At 42.6% G+C, this 27,252-nt stretch overlaps 2 protein-coding genes across 8 annotated transcripts in view; both read left to right on the top strand.

Moving 5' to 3' along the window:
* The first annotated feature begins 826 nt into the window (after positions 1 to 826).
* On the top strand, positions 827 to 20,709 carry LOC116381888 (protein kinase C-binding protein 1-like). Of its 7 annotated transcripts, XM_031844379.1 has the most exons (21): positions 827 to 1,024; positions 1,146 to 1,354; positions 6,390 to 6,460; positions 6,882 to 7,045; positions 8,748 to 8,969; positions 11,709 to 11,822; positions 12,066 to 12,158; positions 12,589 to 12,676; positions 12,753 to 12,808; positions 12,902 to 12,979; positions 13,077 to 13,192; positions 13,322 to 13,797; positions 14,206 to 14,334; positions 14,453 to 14,608; positions 14,991 to 15,503; positions 16,571 to 17,038; positions 17,132 to 17,268; positions 17,389 to 17,469; positions 17,556 to 17,634; positions 17,724 to 17,963; positions 19,490 to 20,709. In XM_031844379.1, the coding sequence occupies exons 2-21, from the start codon at positions 1,341 to 1,343 to the stop codon at positions 19,666 to 19,668; spliced, it is 3,474 nt and encodes a 1,157-aa protein (XP_031700239.1). In that variant the 5' UTR covers positions 827 to 1,024; positions 1,146 to 1,340; the 3' UTR covers positions 19,669 to 20,709. The 7 variants fall into 7 exon arrangements, with proteins under 7 accessions (XP_031700239.1, XP_031700237.1, XP_031700243.1 ...); XM_031844377.1 differs by lacking the exons at positions 827 to 1,024; positions 1,146 to 1,354 and adding an exon at positions 1,369 to 6,279; XM_031844383.1 differs by lacking the exons at positions 827 to 1,024; positions 1,146 to 1,354 and adding an exon at positions 1,370 to 2,302.
* Positions 20,710 to 20,803: 94 nt separating this feature from the next.
* The window catches only part of LOC116381883 (uncharacterized), a 34,753-nt gene continuing 28,304 nt past the window's right edge, over positions 20,804 to 27,252 (top strand). The window contains exons 1-6 of the mRNA XM_031844362.1: positions 20,804 to 20,954; positions 22,080 to 22,142; positions 22,246 to 23,431; positions 23,544 to 23,796; positions 24,033 to 24,365; positions 24,535 to 24,709. Coding sequence (XP_031700222.1) covers positions 22,103 to 22,142; positions 22,246 to 23,431; positions 23,544 to 23,796; positions 24,033 to 24,365; positions 24,535 to 24,709 — 1,987 coding nt within the window. The 5' untranslated portion in view covers positions 20,804 to 20,954; positions 22,080 to 22,102. The remainder of the gene's footprint in view (positions 20,955 to 22,079; positions 22,143 to 22,245; positions 23,432 to 23,543; positions 23,797 to 24,032; positions 24,366 to 24,534; positions 24,710 to 27,252) is intronic.

The raw sequence follows: 27,252 nt of genomic DNA, 5'->3' as shown, positions 1-27,252 counted from the left end.
GCTGATTCTTGTGACCATATTTTCAGTTTTATTTGAATCCATTATATTGAAGGGGGTTTCCATTATCTTGAAACTTCGTTTTAAATCTGGAAAAGTGGAAACTCCTGTCAGTCTTTCAGCTGGTGAACACAAAAGACTGCATGCAAAGTTGAATATAATCGAACACTGTAATTGTTAGTAAAGTGTTATAATGTCTACTAACCACATCTACATTTATAGAAGAGTACACACCTTCCATCAGTATCAATTACAGCCATACAAATTACCAAAGAGTAGAGTCAACAACTAATTCAGTCAAAATAAGACCATTATAAGAAAAACATCAAAGATTGTAATAATGGCTGGGTTATTATACAGGATTTTGATACATTGTGTTTTTCTGTTATTCGGATCAATGTATGTATCAGTGTATTTCTCTGCTACTGAATGTCAAAAGGACAACCAAAACTGGTACTCTATCCAGTTGTGTTTAATTATTTATGATCACTGCTGCAGCACAGACGTTGAACAGGAAACCCCTTAATCAAGTTCTATACAAAGCTCCTCCAGTGTTCAAATGTAAGTATTCCTTCTCATGGAGGAGGAGATGAATAGATACATATTCATTCTAATTGTTTTTATTGTATTCACTACATTTAGCTTAACATGGGCTTGATTTATTTGTGTGTACGGTTCACTGGTCCATTATATATTAAGGTTGTGAACAACAGTAATGTGTGACATAAAAAGGCAGAGCTTTCTTAAAACTCAAGGTTCTTTTTCTCTTTTTTTTACTGCAAACCGAACTGCCAAAATAGGTGAGGAGCTACAGCCTCTTCTTTCTCTGGAAACAGCCAAGCGGGAGGGAGGAGTTTAAACAAAGGCCCTCTCCACAGAAAAAAAAAATGGAGGCTTGTGCAGAGAAGCCATGGTGTCCTGCTCCTCACAGTCTACATGCTGCCATTTCTACTTCTAAAGCCTTCAAATGAGACAACTACGGCCAGGTTCTACACGTGGAAGCTTCAAACACTGTCACACTGGGTTGGTATGTCAAAAATACTCTCATTAATCATGTTGTTTTGTGATTTTAGGCCTAGCTCTCTGCTTATTTTTTCTTTCCCTGTCTCTGACACTCACCGTGCTGTCCCTGCCTGCACTGAACAAAGATAATTACTCAGGAAACATTTCGGCCAATCAGACGCGGCCTTGTATCCTGCCTGTGAGGAGAGCGACCAGTCAGGATCCGGCTAACATCACTGGGGCCCGATCGCCTTGCCTGAAGAGCGGAGCCTTCCCCGGCTGAGGGCTGAGAGTGTCCTCCATGTTTTATAAGTGTTGACATAACATTGTGTCAGGCAGCCATGCATCCACAGAGGTAAGCTCTGTCTTTTTTGTTTTTGTTATCTCAACTCTCTGATAACAACATGGCTTCCTTCTTGTCGTTGTGGTGACTGTTGCTTTCTCACGATGAATGTGCACACCTTAAAAATCTGTTTAGTGTGCAGCAGCAGCAGGAGGAGGAGGAGGAGGAGCTGGGGTGGATTGGAGGCCTCGCCAGGCCTCACCGCTCCACAGTGCTGAGGAGGAGGGTGGGGGGCTGGGTAACGACTCTCACCCTTGCTCTCGCTCTGTGTCTCAGGGTCACATGGGTGCCCCAGACAACCAGGCTACCATACAGGAGGCAGAGTGGACCATGGCAAATCCTTTTCCTTTTTATTTTGATAATGCAAAGGATTTAAAAATGGCACCCACACCTCCTTTCTGTTGTGTGGCAGTCCTGTGTTGTAGCCTGGCAGAGAAAGAATGGGGGGATGGGCAACGTAGGAGGAGGAGGGCGGGTATTATGTACCCTTTAGTACGTGGATTGGCTCTGTGCTGTTTTCTTGTGTGTCATGCCAGGCCGGGGAATAGACGTGGGGGGCAGCAGGCGGTTGTGTGCGAGTGCAGGGCATAACTGAATACTGGCTTTGCAGTCCGAATATTTGCACGTAAACTGTGCGTCTTTTGAACACTTTAAAGAAAAGCGTACTGGAGGACGGACGGAGTTTCTCCGCTCCACATTGAGGAGAGGAAGAGCAAACATGAAACAACCCTTTTTGTTGAAGGGCGAGTTGAGTGTTTAGAAATAAGACCTTGGGACCTTACTTCTATTTACAGCCGTAGGCCTTGAGTTTTGCAGCCCCGGGGCTTTGCCCTTCTCTACAGACCTATTGTGAAACTGCTTCCTCCACACTCCAGTCGTCAGACAGACAGTGGCCATTTTGTGTTTAGAGAGCTCTTCTTACAGATCAGACTGCAGGGACAGAGGAACAGCATGAGACAGGTTTTTACATGACGTGTGTGTATGTGTTTGTACGTGTTGTTTGCAGATATGGCAATATTTTCTCTTATGGTGCTGCTGGCTTTTGAGTTTTACGCACATAACAGACATTATTATGTAAAATACAGATCCAAAAAAAAGCAGTTCTTTCATGATATTTTATAAGAGATCTACACAAAGACGAGGTGTATAAGGGGACTCTCTACTGTGTGTTGCCTTTTATAGATATATATTTTTAGAGCACTTACTGTACATTGTGTTACATGATGTCTCACCGTTTTAGCAGTCTCAACTGCGTGGGCAAAACAAAGAGTGCTTTCTTTCTCTTGTGGCCTGACACAAGGCGTGTTTCATCTGCACGACAGCCAGAAAATAGCAACGTTACAATCAGTGTTTGTTGGACTAATTCCCTCACAACCAGAGGTTAACTTTTACTGCGATGAGCTGACTCCACAGTGCTGGATTGAGCCAGTAATATAATTGCCACATTGATAGTAAGAAATGTCAGCGATGTGTAATGTCGTTGGGGACAAATAGTGCAGCGTAGGTTGAATAGCAGAGCCACTGAGTTATGCATCACACCCACAAATATAATCTCCCAAAGGGCCTTTTTTTTTTTTTTTTTTTTTTCTTCAAATCCCCTCTGGTTTCGACTGTCGTAATGAAGAAGGGCAAGCAAAAGTAAAGGAATATGAAAGCGTCTAATGCAGGGGGAAATCTCTGCATTGCAGCAAAAATGCTTTTTAAGAGGAAGAGGGGAGCCTGCACACTGTGATCCGTGTAGCATAGCACAGCTGACCAATAATGTTCCACCCTGTTGGCCCTGCAGCCAATTGCAGCTGCAGTTGAGGTTAAAGATTGACAATCAGAGGCAGAGCAGCGGGGAGAGCAAGGGCCTTGTGGAAAATTCCACAGCCATCTTTGATTCGCCCTTTACAGCCTGATGTAAAAATCCAGGTCAAATCTTTCTTTCATACAGCATATTCTGTGCATACTTGTAGTATAGTTTAATGTGGATCCATTGTTTAAACCTTGTAAAGGAGTCGTGCTAAAACAGGCATCTTTAACTAGTTAAAATGTAAACTAGGATCTTCTGCTTTTAATTGTGTTTTTGTTGAAGTCGATGGTATCCATTTCTTCATTTGTCTGCATGCGATCGTCGGTCTTGTTAAAGCTGAATGTCTTTTGTTATTTTATAGAACCTAATAATCTCTCTGGGGTTTCGTGCAGCACAGTGAGTAGGATGTTTTGTAGTCGATGCTATTAATCCCAAGAGTTTCCAGTGGCAGTTCCAGAGCAGAGAGTACGATAATGATGTTTGCGTTGAATGGCTTTCCTCGACTGCCACATAGAGAGGCCATTCGTCTGTTTGATGTGAATGAACTGCACATTCTTTAAAGAGCAGAGAATAGCTTTGCCAGGATCTCAGTGTGGCTTCACATTGATGCTCTCTCTTTCTTCAAAATGAAATCTAATTATTCTATGACAGCAGTATTCAGGGAAGGAGGCAAGCCAAGACCGAAGACATAAAAAAAAAGAAAGAAAGAGAGATGACTGCTTCTCATTTTGCTGGATTTTCTCATGTCTCCTTCACTTGTGTTCCTCCTCTATCTCTGTGAAGGTTTGTCTTAACATAGCCGGGGTTTTTTGTTGTGTGTTAAATGTTGGACTGTAATCTCCACACATCTCTCTCTGGTCCTCCTGCATGGATGTGCCAGTGCTTGAGTCTGAGCCTCGGAGTGGGGGATGGGGGAGAGGGGGGAGGGGAGCAAGCTGTGGCCTCCATTTTCTGTGACGAGAGAACCCTGCTCGTCTCTCACTGGAGTGGAATCTAAAGGCATTGAGTCAGTGTTTCCTTTTTGTCCATCAGGTACTACTTGCAGAGGGGAATACTGTCAGTGTTTTCTTGATCCCGCGTCTCTCTGGAATACATCCCAGAATCTGCTGAGGATTTATCTGCCTAACTCTCCTTATGTGATGGATCATAGCTCCTGATATGAGAATGTCCTCTGGATCAGCAGACTTTTTCACTGTTGGTCATCATGCTGGTAGTTGCAGCAATGTCTTGCCATTTAAGAGTGTGTGTGTGTGTGTGTGTGTGTGTGTGTGTGTGCGTGTGCATTATTCAGGGTTGTGGCACGTTGTTCAGGAGCTCTGCCTGGTGACGGTGAATGTTCTCTCTTTTCAGGGCTGTGGTACACGTAGCAGAGCGGCTTGGCTATCGTAGTCTTATTTTCATGTGGGCCTCGTTTGTTCACTCAGTCCGGAACAGGAAGGCCCCGGGAGGGGTTGGTGTGTGTGTGTGTGTGGGGGTGGGTGGGACTGTTGGCAGCCTGAAACATGATACTCATGTGCCATGTTTTTAAAGAAACTCTGCGGCCATGTTTGCCATTTTTTTCAGAAAATACAGGTTATGATGCATTTGTTCTTTTAAGTTTCGGTTTGATTTCCAGTCCGAGAGAACAAGGCATGTATTTGGAATAGCCCTGAAGTGTTGGCTTGGTCACAGTATCTGGTATTTTATTTTGTCTGGTAGAAAGAATCTAATCGTTGTTAAACCAGAATTGTGTAGCAAAACATGAGGTTGACTTGTTATTTAAATGAGTATAGGTTTAACAGCTGATGTGATCACATCTAATCTCTTTGAGTTAGGGTTCGTCAGAGCTGACTCATTAATCCCTGTTTTAACCTCTATTCTCTATCAGAGAACTGACATTTGATCAACTTTGTGTGGAATGTCTCTTTAAGGGTGGAGGAGGGGACGTGAGGAGCATTCCTTTACTTTCAGAAGAGAGAGAAAAAAAAAAGAAGCTTATCCCACAACTGTGGTTGACCTTTGAGTGGTAGCCTGTAAAGCCATCATCCTAGCTGGAAACCAGAGCTATGAACTGGTCAAGTGTGTGACCTGTCAGGGGTCCTTGGGAGGGTTTTCTACCCGGGGCTCGTGAATAAAGGCTACATCCTTGGAACAAGGCCCTCAGTTGATCTGACAAAGAAGGAGCCAAATACTCAAAGACTTTCATTTATTGCCAGACTCCCTTTATTCTCATCCTTTAAAAAAAAAAAAAGAAATCTTTTTCTCAGAGATGAGATGAGAGCAGGACGGGTGACCTGGGGAATCACTTCTTGCCTTGCTAGATGTGCACGTTGGAGATTCAGTGTTAATCGCTTTTGGATCGGTTCATTATTTATGGATTTGTTTTTCTATGATATTCATTTTGTTTACGTCAGCTTCGTAGACGCAGCAGTCGAAAATGGCTGATTTAAAAAAACCAAAAAAAAAAACCACAGCATTCTTATGTAACTCCACCATTATGTATGTGGACATTTCCTAAATAGTAAACATGTGGTGCCAAATAAACAGAATTGCTGATAGTGATATAAACATGACATGGCCAGGAAAGCTTTCAATATACATGCGGTGAAGATACGGGACAGAATCATTTACATAGACCTGCTTTTAAGCTTGTGGGATGGATCTCTTGGTCTCTATGGATGGCGTCCAACTCCTTCGTGTCACCGTGTTGCTACTGAAGGGGCTGGAGAGGGAGAGCAGAAACACACACGAGACGATATATATGTATATGTAGTATAGACCAGCCCCTCATGACCCCCCCCCCCCCTCCTCTCCTCACTACAGGTCTATGCACTATCTATTACAAACAAAGATCAGGACCTCATCACACGACAATCTATAGCTGCAATTCCTCCTGAAGCGCGGAGTTGCAGGGTAATAAAACGGCCCTGCGTGTTGTTGTGAATATCAACTTGTGCTTAGCGGAGAGCAGCGTTGCCATGGCGATAGTTGCCATTCTCCCCCTCGGAACATAAAGAACATATTCGGACTCATTTGTCACTGATAACATGGAGAGGGTTTCTGAACTTGGTGTCAGGGATGTGCCGAAATCAAATGAAAACAATAGCAATGGAAAGCCTGCAGAGTCCCTATTGACGGATCCTCTGGGACCCGGGTGCCTTAGGTGGTGTTCCACTTGTTTACTGTTATGCTGATGTGGTTTCAGAGCACCCTTTCTGATTGTGTGTTTTTGCCTCTCTTCTTTCTGGGTGGCTCTCGTTCGGCGCTCTGCAGTCTGGCTGAGGAGGAGATAAAGACAGAGTCTGATGTGGTAGAGGGGATGGATGCGTCCGTACGATCCAAAGGTAAGTCTCTGAGGCTGCCTGCCTGTTTAGAATTTGTGTCAAGTATCAAACTAACAGTCTTGTTAGTTCAGAGGGAGCCCTCCAGCTATTTGTTACTATAAAGCTAATATGTAGAAGTGGCATCTTCAATAATTGCTTTAAAATCAGTGTGATTGCTGTCAGTACTTGATGAGCTGAGCACTGCATCCGACTATCGAATTTCTCAGCTGGAACTGACTTGAATTTGCACTTCCTTGGTTTCTCTAAGACGTGTTAAGGTTTATGTTTGTTTCCTTCCTCTTGATATATTCTCAAAATAGCTAAATTACTGCCATGGCACCTGTGTTTTAATCCTCTTAAGCGTGTGCGACGTGTTGCGTGCAGTAAACAATGCAAGCCTGTCTCCCATCGTGTGATGACCTGATTGTCTTTCTGCCTGCAGTCCCTGATCCACCGGGGTCAGCGGAACGAACCATGGCCCCGCAGAAGAGAAAGGTGTCCAGTCCCACCCATTCCTCCAACGGGCACTCTCCCTCGGAAACCTCCCCCAGCCCTCTGAAGAGAAAGAAGAAGCCCGGGGCCATCAACTGTTACAGCAAAGACCAGGTAAGTGCTCCAAGTATACCCTCTTCAAGATCTGGCGTGCTCTCAAAGGCTGTGGTGTACAGTCTGTCCTTTCACACCAGGAAGTGGATTTAGCCAAAGAGATGGAACCAAGAATAATCCTAAACTAAGAGAACTTGAGCTGGCAATAAGCGCAATTACCATTACATTAAATCGGCCGTTTCAGTCTTAGGCTAAAACTACTTGGACTGCTAATCTTAGACGAAGATTTCTTTAGTTGATTACTCATTTTTATATTCTTTTCTCATGCTGAATGACTTTTTTTCCAAGATACTTATAAGCACATTTAAGCACATACAATCTGTAATTCTTTGTGGAGAAACTCAGTTTTACAGATCTGTCGATTTAATTCAACTCATCGATTAGTCTACAAAATTGTACGAGTGTTGGTCGACTAAGAATTGATTTGGTCCAGGACAGCTTTAGGCCAGGTTATGCTCAACAAGAAGAAGTTTGTACGACTCGTTGTCTGCCCTCGTGGGGAATCGAATGTGTTTACAGCCGGTCTGAACGGCCGTACTCGACAAAGGTAGACTGAAAAGCCTGCCGTCATAGTGAGGAGGAAGACGTATACGGGAAGAACCGTTCATTCTCAGACAGTCTCTCCTGGAAGTCATTCATATTGTTTTTACACACGAGGAGTGCCACAAAATAAGTTGTGTAAAGAATGAGAAAGCAGCGCTCGAAAGAGGACCTCAAACCATGGCTCCTTTCTCTTCTCCACATAACTGGCCGATCGGGGCGTGACGTGTGAATGTCACATTCAGAAAGTTACAGGAATTGTTGAAATGCGGGACTTATTTCCTTGTCAGAAACTCACCACATTGCCTGCGAGAGCACACCGATTTAGATTTTGAGTGACGTATACTGTCTGCTTAAAGATGGACAAACGTGTATGGATGTTACCTGCTGTGACGGTGTAGATGTATGGGACTGATTGGTGTGTTGAGCAGTGCATTCTCAGCTCACACTGACTTTATTATTCTTGTTATTTATGGTCATTTATGTCCTGTTGTATGGTAAAATATAAGTCTTCTGCACATTGATGGTATATGACTCTACTACAAATGTGTTCAGTGTTTGCTTGCCAAATGAGCGTGTTCCTGAGTGATTCCTTTTTACCCGTTAGTCATCTGTTGAACTTGCATGATTCTACCTTTTTGTTGTGTAATATTTTGACCGGTGTTGTAGATGCTTTGATTGGCAAATAAGCTGCAATTGAATCTTTACCACTACTCGTATTGACTTAATACCTAACACTAATTTGGTGTAAGCTTTACGACTCAAGCTTAAGATATGTTGGACTGTGAAGCATCCTCTTGAGCTGTGAAAGCAGATGCATCAGCTTCTATTCATCCCGTGTATCATCAGCAGATTACCAGCTGGGCTCTGAACAGAGAACCATATCATGCATTGTGTTAACGCTCAGTTGAAATGTGAGCTTTCGATCCTCAAGCTCACGCTCTAAAACCTGTTGGGTTACTCTTGTTTGACTCACAGTGGAAACAGTCACATGACCAGATTGCTGTAAAACATGTTCGGTTTATTACCATCACTTCCCTCTATGCTGCTTACCCTGCTTACCCCACCGTATTGCTGTCTTGTTTCTGTTGCACTGCACCTTTTTTGTGTTCCTGCGTGTTTTTTGAAACCTGCCCCCTTGTTTTTCTTGCCTGCATTTCAGTCAGAGCTAAGACATGGCCCCTTTTACTATATGAAGCAGCCAGCCCTCACCACAGACCCTGTTGATGTTGTACCGCAGGACGGGAGGAATGACTTCTACTGCTGGCTGTGCCACCGCGAGGGCCAGGTGCTCTGCTGTGAGCTCTGCCCCAGGGTGTACCACGCCAAGTGCCTCAAACTACCAGCCGAGCCCGAGGGCGACTGGTTCTGTCCAGAGTGTGAGGTATCTCGCAGAAGACGTGTATGTGTGTGTGGCTAATACGCAAATGATTGTGGCAAGGCACAATCTTGCTTGCTCGGTTGACAAATGGGGTGTCAGACTATGTGTCGTGTGCAGCTTCAGCCAGAGAGAAGGAGCTAGTCGGTGAAATCTCCTGCTTTTTTTCTGTGGTTGATCCAAAAACCTGCAGACCTCTGGGCCTTTCCATGACACATGGTGTGACACCCCAGCAAGCTAACTGCTCACACTGCAAGTTTGAGAGATGTTTAGAGAATTTACTCTGCACTTCTATTCATTGGCAGACTTTTAAATATATGTATTAGCTAAATCCAAAGAAACCAGGTAATATAAACTGAACAAAAGTTAAGATGGACGTTCATATTAGTTTCAATGGGCCTCATTCACCAATACGTTTATTTTTCTTTAATTTGTTCTTGAGAAATGTTTATAGCAGATTCAGGACATGCTCTTAAACCACAGAATTGTTCGTACCCGTTTCCTTATAATGAGGAATCCATTGTCCTATTGAATTCAAGGTGTGTGCCTGTTGATCCTAATCAGCAAAGGTAAACGCCTGCTAATCTGCATAAAGGGTCACGAGAATGAAGCGCCTTTTGAAACGCCCAAACAAAAGTCTAAACAGGGTGGAGCGCAAGACTTCAAACGTTAAAAAAACCTTCTGAAGTGGAGGTAGTTCTGCAGGAAGTGAATGCCAAACAAGTTTAAACAATATACAATATTTAGAAGTGGATCATAAGTACATGGTTTAAACATTTTTTTTCTTTATTTCTCTTGCAGATTATCACCTAATTCAGTGGTTCTCAAACTTTTTCTGTCACGCCCCACTTTGGAGGAAGAAAAATGTTCATGCCCCACCACCCCAAAAAAATTGTAACAAAATGATCCATGTTGAACTTTTATTGAAATAACAACATTTTGTGACTCTTCCATCTGTGCTTTTTCAAATAATAGAATAAAGAAAATTGCAATTACTTTCAAGTAAACCAGATTGCTCCATCAGACAAAAACAAACACAATGTGCAATCGCTTTGTTAGAACAATGCAAATAAAGTTCAATCTGTGCAAAAAAACAACTAATATTTGGCAAAAAATTGCTTATTGTGGCTGCAATTCACCTGTTTTGCACTGAATATCTTTCTAAGATAATAACAATAAACTGCAACCTGTCAAAAACTAAACAAAACAAGTTCAAATATTTGGCAATAAAGAGTTTTACTGAGTTTTACACTGCATATCTTTTCAAAACAACAATAACGTGCAACCTGTGCAAAACTAAACAAAATTAGTCCAGGTATGTGTGAGCCATATGCTAACACATATCAGGAGCATTTTATTTTAAATATGAGCTTTAAAATGTAGCATTCTAAAAGTAAAATAATAGCTGTGATAATAATAATAATAATAATAGCTGCACATGGGACTGTTAGTACACTGGCTGTGGTCATCACAGTGAACAGTGTCTGGCAGTGTGATGAGAGGACATGTGAGCCCTTGTTGCTGTACTTATCAATGTATTTAAAATACTGTGACAGCGGGAAGCTGTACTCACGTCTGTTTAGACCTCCACCTTTATCCAGGCCCAGCTCCACCTTTATCCAGGCCCAGCTCCACTCACAGCTCAGCCCTGCGTCAAGCTGCGCTACAGACAGCCTCCTCTCCCTGAAGCTCTTTGACCTCATCATCTCATCAGTATCTGGGCCTCATGTTTCGTGGTCATGAAAGTTATTCTGACCACGAAATCATCCTCATTCTACTTTGAGTTAAAAAAACAACCTGCAACCAGATGCGCCGGTGTTTAACGTTAACGAGTGACTGCGTGAACTGAACCGGAACACGGGGGGGCTTCATGTTTCATCACGTTACGTTTTTTCCTCCTAAATCGTGATAATGATGAACATTAACAGTCGACAAAGTTCCGCATGCAGTGGACGTTAACTTAACCCAGCAAGTGTGAACGGTAACGGAAGATAACGGAACTTAAACTTTAACGGAGGGAAATGAAGACGCTGTAGACATCTGAACGCTGATTGGCCAAGACTCGACACTCAAAGATGTTATATTGCGAAGATCACGACATCACATTTTCTCCTCGTCTCACTCCAATCTGAGAAACGCTGGCGGCCAGTTGACCCCCCCCCCCCCCCCCCAACAAAAAAACCTCTACGGATCTACACGATTCACGTAGATGATATATTTTGATTCAAAACGGCGAATTTCGGCGAATAAAAAAATTGCATTTCCCCCTGCGCCCCACCTGCAATACCGCCGCGCCCCACAGTTTGAGAACCACTGACCTAATTGATATTTGTATATTTATTATATGAATATAAAGTAATGAAATTCACAGTTTGAAATGCTTTTCAAATGACTGTATACTGTACTGTGTATATTATAATACAGTACTGTATAGACTACTGTAGTTCACATTATGATTAGGCTGCAGACTAACAGCATTGTGCTGTTTATACACAGCAACATCAGTGCTACTCCATATGTAGTCACGTATTATAGAAGCTAAAATGATCACTGGTGGAGGACTACTTGATTACTGTGAGCAAATGAAATATTAATCTTCATGAAAACTACGTAAGTGGGTTTTAAGAAGACATTTCTCGTCAAGAGCAGTTGGTGAATGAGGTCCAATGTCCTTTTGATGTATGTTAACTTCACTATGGGTTAATTAATGTAATTAATTATTAAATGTTTTTATTATTGTTGCAGAAAATAACAGTTGCTGAATGCATCGAAACCCAGAGCAAGGCAATGACAATGCTGACAATAGACCAACTCTCCTACTTGCTCAAATTTGCACTTCAAAAGATTAAACAGCCTGGGGTGAGTATTTAAAGATCCGTTGAATGCTGGTTTTAAAAGTGCCTTATTATCTATGTCTAAGAAAGTATTTTATATAAAGCCCCTCGAAGCAAATGTGTGATATTGAGCTATATAAATAAGATTGATGTGACTTTACTTTGGTATGCAAACACAAAAGTCCAGGAAATATATCCAGGACATGAGACTTGTTTGGCTAAAGTATTTATTTGTTTTTTCTTTTCCACATTTGTCTAAACCGAGCAGACTGAGCCTTTTCAGAAACCCGTGTCTCTGGAACAGCACCCGGATTATGCAGAGTACATTTTCCACGTGATGGACCTGTCGACTTTAGAAAAGGTAATGTTGTTTATTTTTCTTTGATTTGAACGGAAAAATGGTAAAAGAAATATACAAAAGACGTCTTTAAAAATGTAGAGAGAAAGTGTTGATCGAGCAGGAAGGGACAGCAAACGTGTGTGAAGCCTTATTGGGAATGTGTGTGTGTATGTTTATGTGTGTTTATACTGTATGTGGACTTGATTGTCCACCAGATTCCAACATTTTCTTTGGCTCACCAAAACGAAAAAGCAGCACGAGAACATTTAACATATTAAACATGTAACAGAACAAAGTCCCAAGATGCCGAGTCCAGTTCACAAGAAAAGTACAGATACTACAATACATAAAGCAAACGTTGGATCAATATTTGTGGCCCAGCATTTACAATATTTGAATATTTTCAGTGAAGTACCTTGTCTTTGATTTTATTATTTTCACTTTTTAATAGAATATCAAAAAGAAAATGTATGGCTGCACTGAAGCCTTTCTTGCTGACATGAAATGGATCTTACACAACTGCATCATCTACAATGGAGGTAAGCCAGTTTGACCTATATCAGCAATCCCTCTACTCTGCTAATTAAAAATATTAAGATTGTGACTTTATTCCAGGTAATCACAAATTAACAGCAACTGCAAAAGTCATCGTCAAGATTTGTGAACATGAGGTAAAGAAGCTTCACCTAATAATACCAACTATTCTGTAGATGAGTGTGATTTAAAGATTAATTGCATCTTTGTCATGTATTATATATTTCTAGATGAATGAGATTGAGGTGTGTCCAGAGTGCTACCTGTCTTCATGCCAAAAAAGGGACAACTGGTTTTGTGAGCCATGTGTAGGTCCTTACGCGATCTTAAATACTGTTTTCAAACATTTCAGTTTTGATTGCAGATCTGTGAGGAGTTTGATTATTTGTGCTTCATCCCTTATAGAGTCCACCCCACCCTCTGGTCTGGGCTAAACTAAAGGGCTTTCCCTTCTGGCCAGCAAAAGCACTTCGGGAAAAGGACGGGCAGGTAGACGCACGCTTCTTTGGGCAACATGACAGGTGACAGAAGCTTTTGAGCATTGTAGGGGATCTATAGCTCTGTGTTTAGCTTGTTGGACCAGAAGTAAGTCATAAGTAATTCTCCTGGTCATTGTAACTTGATGAATGTTTTGTTGTGCTTATATGTAGGGCCTGGGTCCCCATCAACAACTGCTACCTCATGTCCAAAGAGATTCCTTTCTCTGTGAAGAAGACAAAGAGCATTTTCAACAGTGCCATGCAAGAGATGGAGGTCTATGTGGAAAATATTCGCAAGAAATTTGGGATATTCAACTATGCACCCTTCCGCACTCCCTTCACACCCAACAACCAGCTACAGATGCTACTGGACCCCTCCAACCCCAGTGCTGGGACCGTGAAAACAGAGAAACCGGATAAACTACGCTTCAACTTCGATATAACCGCATCTCCTAAGATGGTCCTCGGCAAGAGTTCCACGCCCAGTGGCATGGGTCGGAGGGTCTCAATGACGGACATGCCTCGGTCTCCCATGAGCACTAACTCCTCGGTTCACACTGGGTCTGATGGGGAGCAGGACATGGAAAAACCCGGCAGGAATCCTGCCTTCCACTACAGCACTGGAGAGGAATCAATGGACTGTACTGGTAAATAAACATCGATATTTTTACAGTAGCAATTTATGAAATGATGACGTGAAAGGGGTTGCTGGTAGAGTTGAAACTACAGAGAATTTACGGAGGCTTTCCAGAGCTTTATAGCAAGTTTCAGCTCTTTGTTTAGCTGTCCGGCGTGGTTGAGACAAAACCAGAGCTAAAAGTAAAGTGAATGTTGGACTTACATTCATGAATTATATTGTTGCTTCATAACTGCTGCATGTGTAAAGACTTTGCTAACAAGTTCCACATATTAACTGATATCAACTTAAAAGGGGATGATGTGTCAGTGTTCACAACTTGTTTGTCCTGCCCTAAAATGGCCACTCAAAGGGTTTAAATTAGCCATGAGAGGAGTGATGCCCTTTATTAAAAACTATTTTACATTTGTAATTACAGCATCTCCAGTCTCGGGGAAGATGGGTCCTGCAGGCAACGCGGCAGGCAGCCCGAAGCCCTTTAACCCTGGACTGGTCCCCAAGCAGGAGAGGACCGCAGGCACAGGCGGCATCCTCAATCTCAACCTGGGTCAGTTCCAACAGCACAAATATGCTGTAATGATGATGTTAGATGTTAACAATCATCATTGCCATGTTAGCTTATACTTAGTTTGTACTGATATCGAACATTTACCTGTTCCTCTCAGATCGGGTGAAGGCTGAGATGGATCTGAAGGAGCTGAGTGAGACCGTGCAACAACAACAGCAGCAGCAACAACAAGGAGCGTCCGCTTCCCTTCCCACCCCAAAGAGACTCATCAGGAGCCTGGACAAGACCATTGAGAGCTGCAAGGCACAGCTCGGTACATATCCAATCACCTTTGTGCTATTTTCTCATAAAAGAATAATATTCCAGTAATTTTAAGAATATTTCAGGTTTTTTTTGGTGTTTTTTTTGTAGTGCATTTACAGGGAAAATATTTGTTTTCAAGTTGATGCAGTAAATCATGAGTGACTAATTTTTACATGTTTAATGTTGTGATAAATTTGGAAGAATTTACCCAAAAAGCTGACACGTGTAATATCAGACAAAGCGTGGCTGCTACTGACTCAGGGTTGGTGTTTGGAAACAGTCAGGCTATTAGCAAAGCAAATATTTTTTTATTCTTTATTCCAGTCTGTCTGACAGAAGGTGTTTTAACTCTTTCAAAACTTGTAATCAATAATGTGTGTTTCTCCATTCAGGGATAGACGAGATCTCTGAAGATGTGTACAAAGGTGTGGATCACAGCGACTCTGACGACTCTGAGAAATCTGACTCAAGTGACAGCGAGTATCTCAGCGACGAGGAACACAAGCCAAAGAACTCCGTCCAGGACGACCATGACAAAGCGGAGAGAAAAAGGCCCAAAGCAAACACAGATGGAGAGAATAAGGAGGGGGTTACAGGGAAAGTGGATAAAGCCACCCCTGAACTTCTGCATAAAGACAAACACGGTGCCAATGGCCCTGATAGGGGCCTCCAGGACAAGCCCAGGACGCCCCAGTCACAGCCCCTCGCTGACAAACCCAAAGCCCAAGAGGAGGGCAGAGCAGCTGCTGCCACATCAGCAGCTGAGCAAGACTCCGATTCTGAAAGAGAGCTGGTGATCGACCTGGGAGACGAACATGGAGGCCGTGACTCAAAGAGGGCGAGAAGAGAGCCGGGAGCTTCTGCGGCTAAAACTCTCAAAGAGCCTAATGTTGCCAAGCTGGAAGGTGAGGCCTTTGACATGCTGTATCCATTTTCTCCCGTCGTTCTCATTCGGACTTGTGTCTCAGTTAGAAGGACGACTGGGAGGAAATAATCCCCTTGAAATGTTGGAACACAAAATAGTGACATGCAGGCCAGTTTGAGCTTCAATGCAAGTGCTTTCCAGTTTCCTTATTTATACATTCCATGGATCAGTGACTTATGCAGTATACAAACGTTATCACCCTTTCCTTAAGAAAATACCATCACTCTTTGTGGACAAAAAAAGTATTAATAGAAATATCAATTGCCATAAAACTTACAAAAAGGAACATTACAACTATCTTTTGAGAATCGATCACATTCTCATCTTTCATCTTAACCATCAAAAACTCCTACAATTCTGTAGTCTTTCAACCAAATTGTTTAAAACAAACCTTAAGACACACCTACCTTCTGTCTCTAAAAATGTATGGATAACCATTTCAATGTCTGCAGTTGACCATAACGCATTCCTCCATTTAACAGAGTACTCCACAGATGTAGCATTGCTCTCCTAGAATTGTTGGAAACACAATGGACAGTTCAAAATGGATGCAGCCGAACCATAGATATAGTTCTTTTAAATTCCACATTTTCTTCTTCCTTGTCAAAATGTACATTACCCACAATGCAATTCAAGCAGCAACAGTTTGGTGAGAGATTCAGGTGTGTTATCTTAGAAGTGGCTAATGTTTCCTCAAGCCACTACTCAAACAAATATGAGTGTCATCACTTAAGACAGTTCATCAGATTTTATGAAGCTTCTTTTGGTGCCACAAAAGGCTTTATCCAAATTGTTTTTACATATGCAGTTTTACCTTCCAATACCTGTTGAGGGAAATTTAATAACAGGGGAACTCCTCCAGTTTTACACATCAATCGTTCTCAAAAACTCCTGTTCCTTGACTTTAGGACAAATGTCCTCCAGTAGACTCGACAAAAATGTCTTCACGTTAACTTCCAGATTTAACCCTCTTGGGCTTAAAGTGCCCAGTTTAGAAATCCAGAAAGCCCGACACTTATGGAGAAATATTATTATTTTTCTGTTCAGGTAAACTGGCTTCATCTGCTGCAGCAGCTGCTCCGTCACGGGAATCCGCCCCTAATCTGAAGGACACTTTGCAACCCGCCATCACAGCTGCCCTCAACCTTGTTTCCACCAACCTTGTGCCCAGTGCCACCACAGCTACCAGCGTATCCCCCGGTGCACCCTCTCCTGCCTCCACCTCGGCCTCCACAACATCCCCCGTACCTGCAGCTTCAAAGAAACAGCGCCCTCTACTGCCCAAAGAGGCGGCTCAGGCCGTGCAGCGAGCAGTGGTTTGGAATCCAACCAAATTCCAGACGTCCTCTCAGAAGTGGCACATGCAGAAGGTGCAGAGGCAGCAGCAGCATGGAGAGCAGTCACCAGTGCAGACGCCGGCCCAGAGTCCGGGGCAGGCAAGCAGCCCACAGCAGGTTCAGTCCCAACAGCAGAACTCCTCAAGTACCCGCTATCAGACCAGACAAGCTGCCAAGGGTATATGCACCAGCATAATCAATCATCTTAACATTGAACTTAAAATAAAAAGATAAAATGTGTATTTAAAAAATCCTCCTTCATCCCCTGCAGTGCAAAAAGACGTGCCTCAGAGTACTTCCTCATCAACAGCTGCCCAGGTCACATCTGGCAGCTCCTCGTCAGGAGACGTGCAGATCCCCACAGGCTCAGCAGAGGTGGCTGCGGATATAACCAAGTACACAAACAAAGTAATTTGGCTAATTTTACCTCCTATAAATTGAATAACTGCTCTCTTCACTTCATTTTTCAGGATTAGAAGTGGTTAAAACTGTCGGCTAATATCACATGTTTTTGCTAAAAATCTGCAGATTATGGACACAATAAAAGGGACAATGACTGAAATCTACAATGATCTCTCCAAAAGCACTTCAGGAAACACAATTGCAGAGGTAAATTCTGGCTTATAGACTGATGCTTATTTAACATGTCATAAAAATACGAGGCAAGTTTTAATCTCTGGGCAATTTTGCCACAGATTCGACGGCTAAGGATAGAGATTGAGAAGCTCCAGTGGCTGCATCAACAAGAGTTGTCAGAGATGAAGCACAATCTTGGTAAGTTGACGTTCTACTGAACCGGTAGTAATATGACTACACATGTCAGGAGTTTCAAGTTGTTTTCATTTTGTCTCACTTAAATGCAGAACTGACGATGGCAGAGATGAGGCAGAGCCTGGAGCAGGAAAGAGAGCGCTTGGTGGCTGAGGTGAAAAAGCAGACGGAGGTGGAAAAGCAGCAGGCAGTGGACGAGACCAAAAAGAAACAGTGGTGCGCTAACTGCAGGAAGGAGGCCATCTTCTATTGCTGCTGGAATACCAGTTACTGTGATTACCCCTGTCAGCAAGCCCACTGGCCTGAACACATGAAGTCCTGCACACAGTCAGGTAATATAACCACACTCACAAAACACTAGTGTGTTCAATATATAAATGTGGACAAAATCTGTTGTTGATTTATGTTGAGTGCTGTGATGCACAGAGTTGTCACACAATGGTTATTAAAGATAATTGGCAAATACAAATAACAAAAGTCATTGTTTTATTACATGAAATTAACATCATTTAAAAATCTAATAAAACAGTCTGCCAAAGATACTCATAAAACAAAAATATATACTCAAGTATTGTATTATTTATTATTTAGAGCTGATTGATGTGAACGCTTCCCCAGTTAATCGTTTCCTGTTGCAGATGAAGCAACCAGTATTTGTTCCTCAAGTACTGTGATCTGAACTGAAATGTTATTTGACATGAAAGACGCATGGCAATAAAGTGTGCAATAAATACTGTGTACTGTATTGCACTGTAGAGGAATATACAGCATGTTTTCTCTGCCATCAGGATGACTAATTCTCCTGATGTTAACCAGATTTATGTCAAAAATTAAAACGTTTTTGTACTTTAATGCCTGGCTTTTTCTTGTGTATTAAAAAAATAATAATAATTCTAATTTCCTTGTTACTTTTGTGAAATAGTAGATTAAAGCTGTCTTTGGGAACTTATATAGGAATAAACTTTTATGAAACTGATGACTGATGTCACTATATCCTGACAGAAGTACATGAGACAGATAAGCTGTGAAAAAGTCAGGTTCCTCTGCTTCTTTTTGGTGCATTTGCAAGATTCCGCCGCACCTGAAGGAAAAACAACGCAGCTGTCAATCACTGCTCGTAAAGGTAGTGAATTCCAGTCAAACTGTCAGCCTGCAGTGCTGATCAAATGTGAATCAAGATTCTGTTACTGTATTGCCCATATATCTGCTCAAATGATTTCAGAAACATATATTTATTGAACTGTTTAGCTGTAAAATGAGTTTGCTCTGGTCGGTGGGCGGTGCTTGGTTTTGGCTCGACTGTTTTCAAAATGGCGGCAGGATCACAAACTTTCATGTACACATAGTGACAGTTTAAGAAAATATGCTAAAACTTTAGTTTTTTTGTTATTACTAACTGCATTTTATTCAGATGCGTTATCTTTCATTGTTGTTTTTTGTTGTTTTGAAACTGACACTGTACTGTATTTCATTTTTTTTAATATGGGAAATGGAAATTCCAAGGCAGCTCCTTCTCCATGCTTTCTATATTTACACTGCAGCATCTTGCAATAAATGTCAAATGTATAATGGACATGACACCATCCGAGACACACATTCCTCCTATAAACTCAACCCCACTGTCACCTAGCCCCCGGCTCCTCTCAACCTAAGCACGCATTACTTCAAAAGCTCATATAATGTATCTAACCAACTGAAAAAAGGTGTAACTTTTCAATAATACATACAGATAGCTTACCTCGTCATTGTTTTATAGACAGAGCCTTGCCTCTCTCTCTACCTGCAGGGGGGTAAGAGGCAAATTCTGCGGATACACAGTGTCGATGTTCTCAGTTTATATTTTTGTTTTCCCTTCCAGCCACAGCTCCGCAGCAGGACCCAGAGGCAGAGTCCAACTCGGACCCTTCAGTGAAATCATCAAGCCACTCTCCTCCCAAGCAGACCCTGCCCTCTGGAGCAGGACCCTTATCAGACAAAAGCAACTCTCCCACATTCGTTGACAAGAGCAAGGACAGCGCTGGCATTACTGTGACCTAACTGCTACACTACAGATACACTCATTTTGCCAGGCCGCTGTGGGGCTTGTCGCGTCAAGACATACGGTGTTAAACTTGGTGCTTGAAGGCCTGCAGCGCTATGACAAATCACTTTGATTTTTTTTTTCCATTCCCATGTGTACATCTGCTTGGTGGACTTTTTTGTTGTTGCTGTTGTCATCTCTCATTCGCAGTTTCCACAAGTCTGTGTTCAGGTGGATTCACAATGTGAAAGTAGTCTGTCTTGAGAAATAAAATGTGAGGTTGTATGTTTTCATATTGTAGTTTTGTTATAGCTCTGTTACCACTTTGTTTCAAGTTTGAACAAGATTGTATCGACTCACAGAATATTTACACTTTTCAATGCTGCTCTTAAGTACTTAATTGCTGTATCATTTAGTGGATTTATCTCAATATTATGAGACAAAAACAGCCACCAACAGTTGATATTCATTCATCATGGTGCCATCAGAGGTATGTTGAGTTATGCAAGTTTAATCTTTGTTTTAAACCATGTTCACTTCATGTCAACTGGGATATTTTGAGTAATGCAAGTTTAAACGTAATGTTTTCAACTATGTCAGCGGGGGCATTTTTGGCTCATACCAACTTTGTATTGTAGTTAAACATTGTATAGACATACATAAAAAGATATCTGTGATTTATAAAAAAAAAAAGAACTGAAACATTTAAACTGTACAAAGTTTTTGTAAGAAAATACCTTAACAATATTTATAGTGTTATATGTTTTTATAGTATGTTTAATGAAATCACATTTTTATGTGTCTAAAAAAAAAAAAGTTATTTGAAAATAAATTACTTCATATGAATGTCAGCTCTAAGCGAAGCCTCTGTTTAACTTGTTATCCAAAGCTGGTGTAAATCCTGATCAGACTGTCTGTATGAGTTGGGTAGGAATAAATAGAAACTGCATTTTGGCTGGACATTATTTCCTGTGCGCATGTCTGTTTTGAGCTTGTGTTCGTGTTTACATATTGTACATACAATAAATGGACTCGTGAAGAAAAAATAAAAATGCTCTGATCAACCTAACGCAGTGCACCCTTGATTCATTTTTAGAGTCCCTCGTTCCCTGCAAATGAGCACACAGCAATCGACCGCTCGCTGAACCGGAAGCCACGGGGCTTTCCGCCTGTGACTAGGAAATCTCGCGAGATTACGAAAACGGCAAAGCAATGCAGAGAAAATGGAAGGCTGTGTTAGCTTACTAGCTGGCTAGCTGAGCGAATCCATTATATAACTGGAAACTAATCATTAAGATTCAAGGTATGATTCCAGTGTTTCTTACAGTGTTGTCGTACAAGCCTGCAACATGCACTTATTGTTTCGGAACAATTAGCTTCGCAGTACGTAACATTTATTAGCAGCTAGTTTAGCAGCTAGTGGCTAACGTTAGCTTAAATTAGGTGCAGAGAGCAGCGTTGGTCGTCGCCAGAAAAGATACTCCTCTATTCTCTTTATGGAATAACTCGGGTGTTTGCGGCTTTGCAGGACAAGGAAGTTTCGTTTCCGCTCTTTCACAGTCGACTGAGATCTGGTAGTGACATAAGTAAGGGCTGTTAATTCGTTCGTCTGATTTGGAAACAAGGTAAATTACATTTAAAGTACATATATTGCTCACATAGTCGTCACGCCTGTCGATAAATACACCATCTGCACCAGGCTGAGTCTGCACCTAGACATAAAGATGGGTCAGGTCTTCAGCCACACAACAGCAAACCAACGTTAGATAATGTAAACACTGGGTATATTTAGTAAATAACGCGTTTGGAAACAAGCGAAAAATATGAAATTAGACAATTTTGGATTAAAGTAAACGTTAATTAGACACAACGCTGGAAACAGTATATTGTGTTCCTTCGTTAAGTGTTGTTAAAATGCACTCATTTGCAGAGCAACGTGTTCAACCCAGTTAGATTCACCCATGTAAACATGTGGATAGCCAGCCTTACAGTCCTTTATTCTATATTTAAGTTATTAAACATAGAATGCAGTATTAAGGAAGTGGAACTTTAATATTCCATGTTTTTGCATGTCAAATGTGTTAGGCCCAGTGTCTTTATTACCTTGATCTAATCGCTTTTCTCATCTTCATTGGTAGAATGGGGGGAACTAAAGCTCCAGCCTTCTCACAAAACAACTGATATCCTTAATCATGTTACTGTTATGGTTCGTGCGTGGGGCTTATTTTTGCCTCCTAATTTAGCCATATACAAAGAGAGACAAGTGGAATGACTCTTTGCACATCCTGAAATTTAGGCCTTTGCAGCCATCTGCAAATTTTTTTCCAGAGGTACCTTTTTTCTTCATTTAGTCCTCATCCAACTTGCTCAATAGTTAAAATTCCTTAGAACTTGTGTACTAACAAATTATGTCTTTGTGTGTTGACAGCGGCGTTACCTGTGGGTGCCGAAATGGACCCAACGGAGAATGACAACGATGGTTATAATGCAGGTAAACCAGATTATTTGGTCTATGAGTTTCTGTGATGCACAACCTGTCGCCATAGATGAAAGAGATTTATTTTGGTTGATTTATTATGTTTTTCTTTCTATAGAGGAACAGCAGAGCCAGTCAGAAGAGGCAGAGTCGAGTGTTAGGCCGACCATGTCTCAGGTTAAGAAGTCCTGGGGCTTCAGGAGGACAACCATCGCTAAAAGGGAGTTCATTGATGAAGTCGGAGAGCTAACCCACAGTCCTCCAATTGTACGCAGAGGCCGAAGTCGTCGAACCAACCAGACGCCCCCGCCCACTCCAGAAACCTGCACCACCCAAAGAGCTAATAGTGCAACTAAGAGTGTTCTCGATGAGCTCGAGTGGTCTGCCCCGTCATCACCGGTATCGGAGGAGAGCAAGCCGGCCTCCGAAGCTTCTGCAGGAGGGAGCCTTGACCCCAGCTTATGGCAAGATTTTGGCTCTGCCTTCCACACTGCCTTCTCACTGCTCGGCGGGAACGAGGGCTTGTCAATGGAAATGTCAGATGCACTGGCAGTTCCTGACCTTTTGGAAGCCACTGATGCCACCGAGGCCCCTCCTCCAGAGGATATAGAAGACACAGAGGTGCCTGATCATATTGAATCGTCTGATGACATGGAGATCTCGCAGCCTGTTTCTCCTGACAATGTGGCGGGAGGGGACATCGACGATGTGGTGTTGATTTCTAGTCAAGAAGAGGACAGTGATGAAATGACTCTGATGCAGATTAAAGAGCAACTGGCATCGAAAGCTAGGCAGGGTGACACGAGAGCTAGAGGGGGGAGAGGTGGAAGAGGAAAGGCCAGAGGAAGGGGGAGAGGCAGAGGAAGAGGAAAGGGCAGAGGTAGAGGAAGGGGCAGAGGGAGGGGCAGGGCGGCTGCGCTTCAATCAAGCGTTGTGGATGACGAGGACGTCAATGATGAGGTGGTGCTTGTTCATCCAGCTGAACAGCAGCTGCAGCAGGAGGAAAAAGAAAATGATCCACATGGCTCTGCTGAAATAGAGATATCATCTACTAACTCTGACATCACTCTAAGTCCCACTCAGCAATCAAGCTCAGACTACATAGTCATAGACACTGATTTAGACCAGATTACTGATGTGACTCCTGGCCAGTATGATGACGCACCAGAGGAGGAGGAGGAGGTGGAGCAGCAGGAGGAGGAGGAGAAGAAGAAATATGCTAAGAAGTGTTCAGGCATATCTGATGCAGAGGGCTCTGACTCCAATGCTCTGTACTGCATCTGTCGACAAAAACAAGATAAAGGGTATATGCTCATTTCTGGTAACAAGATCTCTTGGGCTTCGGAGGTTTGCATACCTCAACCATCTGCCCGTTTCACTTCCTGATTGCTACTGTTTTTTCTTTACCGCTTACAGGTTCATGATCTGCTGTGACAGATGCCAAGAGTGGTTCCACGGCGACTGTGTTGGTATCGCTGCGGCACAGGGCCGTAAGATGGAGAGGAAAGGGGAAGAGTACATCTGCCCTCCTTGTACCACAAAGAAGCAAATCCAACTACAACCGGAGCTTCACATTCAACCGGAGCCTGAGCTGAGCTACCCCGAATGCTTGACACTGAGTCCTCCTGGTGGACAACAGGAGGGGCACGAGGAGCAGCAAGACCTCAAGGTTAGAATTCCATTTTGGTTGCCAGTGATCTCCAGATAGCTTAATATACTTAGTCACTACAATAGGAAATGATATAGCTGTTCAACTTGTTGAGGTAGTTATTAGGTTGAATATTTCTCTAATTCCTGTGTGACAGCAAGTATGAGATCACAGTATTATATTTGTCTTATTACTCCTCAGTTGATGTTCACTACAGAAGTTTGCCGTTCTGTTCTAAGATGAGACTCTGGTTTCAGGAGACTGTGTTGGTGTTTGAGGAGGAGGAGGAGGAGGCTCCTGTGACCAGGCCTGGGCCTATTCCTGAGCTTATTCCTGAGCTTATTCCTGAGCTTATTCCTGGGCCTAAGCTTGAGCCTGAGCCTGAAGTTGAGATGGAGACAGACAGCTCGCTTCCTCTGTGCATTGGACCCAGGTGCTCCAGACAAGCCCTACAGGACTCTGTTTACTGTGGCACTGACTGCATCCTGCAGCATGCTGCCGTCACTATGAAGACCCTCTCTGGTCCAAAGGTGCCCAAGCCCAGAGGACGGCCACCGAAAAATGCTGTCGCTGCCAGACCCACCGCTAAGGTAAGCAATTGAGGGCGACATTTAAAGTGTATAGGCAATATACCGTATTTTCCTGCTGAGTCTTTTCTACATTTTGTTTATGATTTTAATAGGAAACCAAAGTGTGAAAATCTATTCTATACTATGAAGTGAAGTTGGATTTTGACCCGTTTAAATATTTTCATCACAGGGTCAGAGGTCGGGTAGGATGTCTAAGAGATTAGCAGAAAAGGCTGAGGAGGAAGGTGAAGAGGAGGTGAAGGAAGATGATGGGCACGAGGAGGCTGCATCTCCCTTAGCCTGCGACCCCAGTCTCTCAGAAGTTCAGGCCACTTCCATACCATCATCTAAGTTAAACACAGCGTGTATGTACCATTCGCTACTCATACACATTCAGATCACACAGCAGTTCACACACACCATGCACAAAGTGCCTCTTTGGGCATTACAGATTTTCCTTCCTCTATGAATCGTGGCACTACGTAACACAATCACACCCAAGCACACACGCACACTTGGACACCTACTCTCTCTGGGATGACTGATAAGTAGCAGGGGTCAGCAGTGGGTAAGTATTTCACTTTTATAGTTCCTTTGTTTATTCGAAATGCCCAAAATGTACCAAAACAGTCTTGACTAGTCGGGATTTAAAGCATTCAACAAAACACAAACTCATTTGAACCAGTCTCATAACTGGTTTCACTGGAAAATACAAAACAGAGCCACTGTGTGTTGGGTAGTGCCGGGTGCTTTACGGCGTCTTTGGTACCAGTGTACTGAAACACTGCTCCGATGGTACTGTGGTCTGACTTTGCAAACTCAAAAGGTTTTCACTGAAGAAAATGACACAATCACTGAATGAGTTGCAAGAATCTTAGTTCCTTAGAAAGGAAGGCTTGACATGTCAACACTTAAGTTATTCTAGAAACATGCCTCGTACGGAGAACAAAGCTGCTGGCCTTGGACCGTACGAAGAATGCTTTACAGTCCAGGTTTAGCGTCTGTTTCTCACCATAACCTCCAGTGCACATAAAGCATACAGTATGTTTTCATATGTTCAGCATTGGCCAACTGTCACACTACACGACTTTCGAATTCATCAGATAGCTGTACAGTCACTACTCAACTTGCAATCTTATAATCTGGAGCCTTGAAGTCGTCGAGGTTTTCACACTACATGACCGACTGGCGACATATGGAGTCAAACACTACAAGACCTTTCACCGGGAGAAAGTGAGGAATCTCTGACTCCGTTTGGTCTCCAAACTGCTACTGGTCACGAAAACGCGTGCGAGAAGTCACTCGGTAATTTGCGTAATACCAAACCCGTAGTAGTGCTTGTTGATGTGGTTTTTGGCTCACGTATTCACAAGCTAGCCTGTTTCTACACATCTTTATTATATATCAATGTTCCTCTAGGTGCAACAACAAACCTACACACAGTTCCAGGCAACCCCTCAACCCTTGTCTTCACTCGTTAGCTGTAGCTAGATATCTGGGATGCGTCTGCTGTGAGCCTCTTGGTTTGCATCTTTGAACAGTTCTCACACACCTCAAGTGTGGATCAACGAGCCAATGACAATCAGGCTCTGATCTGGGAGCTCGTCAGTGGAAAAACAGGGCTAAAGTTAAGATGTTCACATAAAGTTAAGGAAGATGTTCACATATAGACAACATTGCTCATCATTTTGAAATATTGAACCACATCTTGCACATTTTGTTTGCTTTGTCTTTAAATATCCTAACTTTTTAAAATCAGATACTCAAAAGTTTGACATCCCTAACTCCCATCACAGATATGTGGATCTCTGAAGTGATAAGTGGCCTTGTGATACCTTTTTTCAACTGCTGATTGAATACGTAAAAACAAACTTTAGATTATTATTTTGTTTATAGATTAGTGGAAGTGTCCACTGCGCAAGGGGCTTTGCCAAGTTCTGGCAAGATGGCCAGACATAGAAAAACTCACCACCTCTTCACGCCTTGTGCTTTTCTCAAAGTCATTTGTCTTTTCGTAGAAAGACCCCGTTCATGCACCAGTGGTTTGTTCGCACAGACAGAACATTTATTAGTTATCAGGCAACATCTCATTCTCTTTTTTTCTTTTCCTTTCTTTGCAGTTGCATAAAAGAAAAATGAAGTAATAGCTGCAGTTAATCCATGAAATGCACCTCATAACACTCAACATAACATTTTATAACTTTTCCTTCTCCCTCTGTCACGCTGTATCAGGGAAAACTTTGACATCATGCTGCAACTTACAGTGCCTTATCCATCAACACAGACACACGCATTCCCAGAGCAGTATTGTCTTGGATAGGATTCTGAATGCATAGGGACGGTAAAGCTGATGTGGAGGAGGAGTTGACTTCCTGCTGCTGCAGAGGGAAGTGGAGGATTCATCAGTGCAGAGCTAGAATGAGGTTCCACCCGGAGTTCACCCAACAGTAAATGAGAGGTTGGTTGTCACATTTCCATGGGTCAGCTGGTCACTTTCTGAAAAATGCTGCATTCCTCCCAGCATCTGGGAAAAGACTTCAGCCTCCTGCAAACCAAGAAAGTGTACAGTTCACCACACATGCATACAAACTCTAGAGATGAAGGATAGACATCTCTGTAGAGTTTTAGAGGTATGGTGATAAAAGAAGCCTACACGGGTAATCAGTCACATTTAGTTCTGTTAATAGGTGGAAAATAACAAATGCAACCGTGCTCTGATTCTGAACCTCTTACCCCTTAGTTTCTGCGTACACCTCCACATATGTATCCATATTTCTCTATATATTCATACAAAGAGCAGCAAACAGCATCTCAGTTTTCTAAAACTAATTTCCTTTTGAGTACCCTTAGCCAGCTTCTTCGCCCATTCCCCCCCGGTGATAAAAGAACCCTACACGGGTAATCAGAC

The sequence above is a fragment of the Anarrhichthys ocellatus genome, unplaced genomic scaffold, assembly GCF_004355925.1.
Source record: "Anarrhichthys ocellatus isolate YVR2014 unplaced genomic scaffold, GSC_Weel_1.0 scaffold5, whole genome shotgun sequence".
In the NCBI taxonomy this organism is placed as follows: domain Eukaryota; kingdom Metazoa; phylum Chordata; class Actinopteri; order Perciformes; family Anarhichadidae; genus Anarrhichthys; species Anarrhichthys ocellatus.
Note: the sequence above shows the minus strand (reverse complement) of the source record. Positions and strands in the feature narration are given on the sequence as shown.

Coding starts and splice junctions, on each gene's coding strand:
- LOC116381888 (XM_031844377.1), top strand. CDS start 6,164: ATGGAGAGGGTTTCTGAACTTGGTGTCAGGGATGTGCCGAAATCAAAT. Junction 12,677..12,752: donor CTGCATCATCTACAATGGAG/GTAAGCCAGTTT, acceptor ACTTTATTCCAG/GTAATCACAAATTAACAGCA. Junction 17,269..17,388: donor TAACCAAGTACACAAACAAA/GTAATTTGGCTA, acceptor AAAAATCTGCAG/ATTATGGACACAATAAAAGG.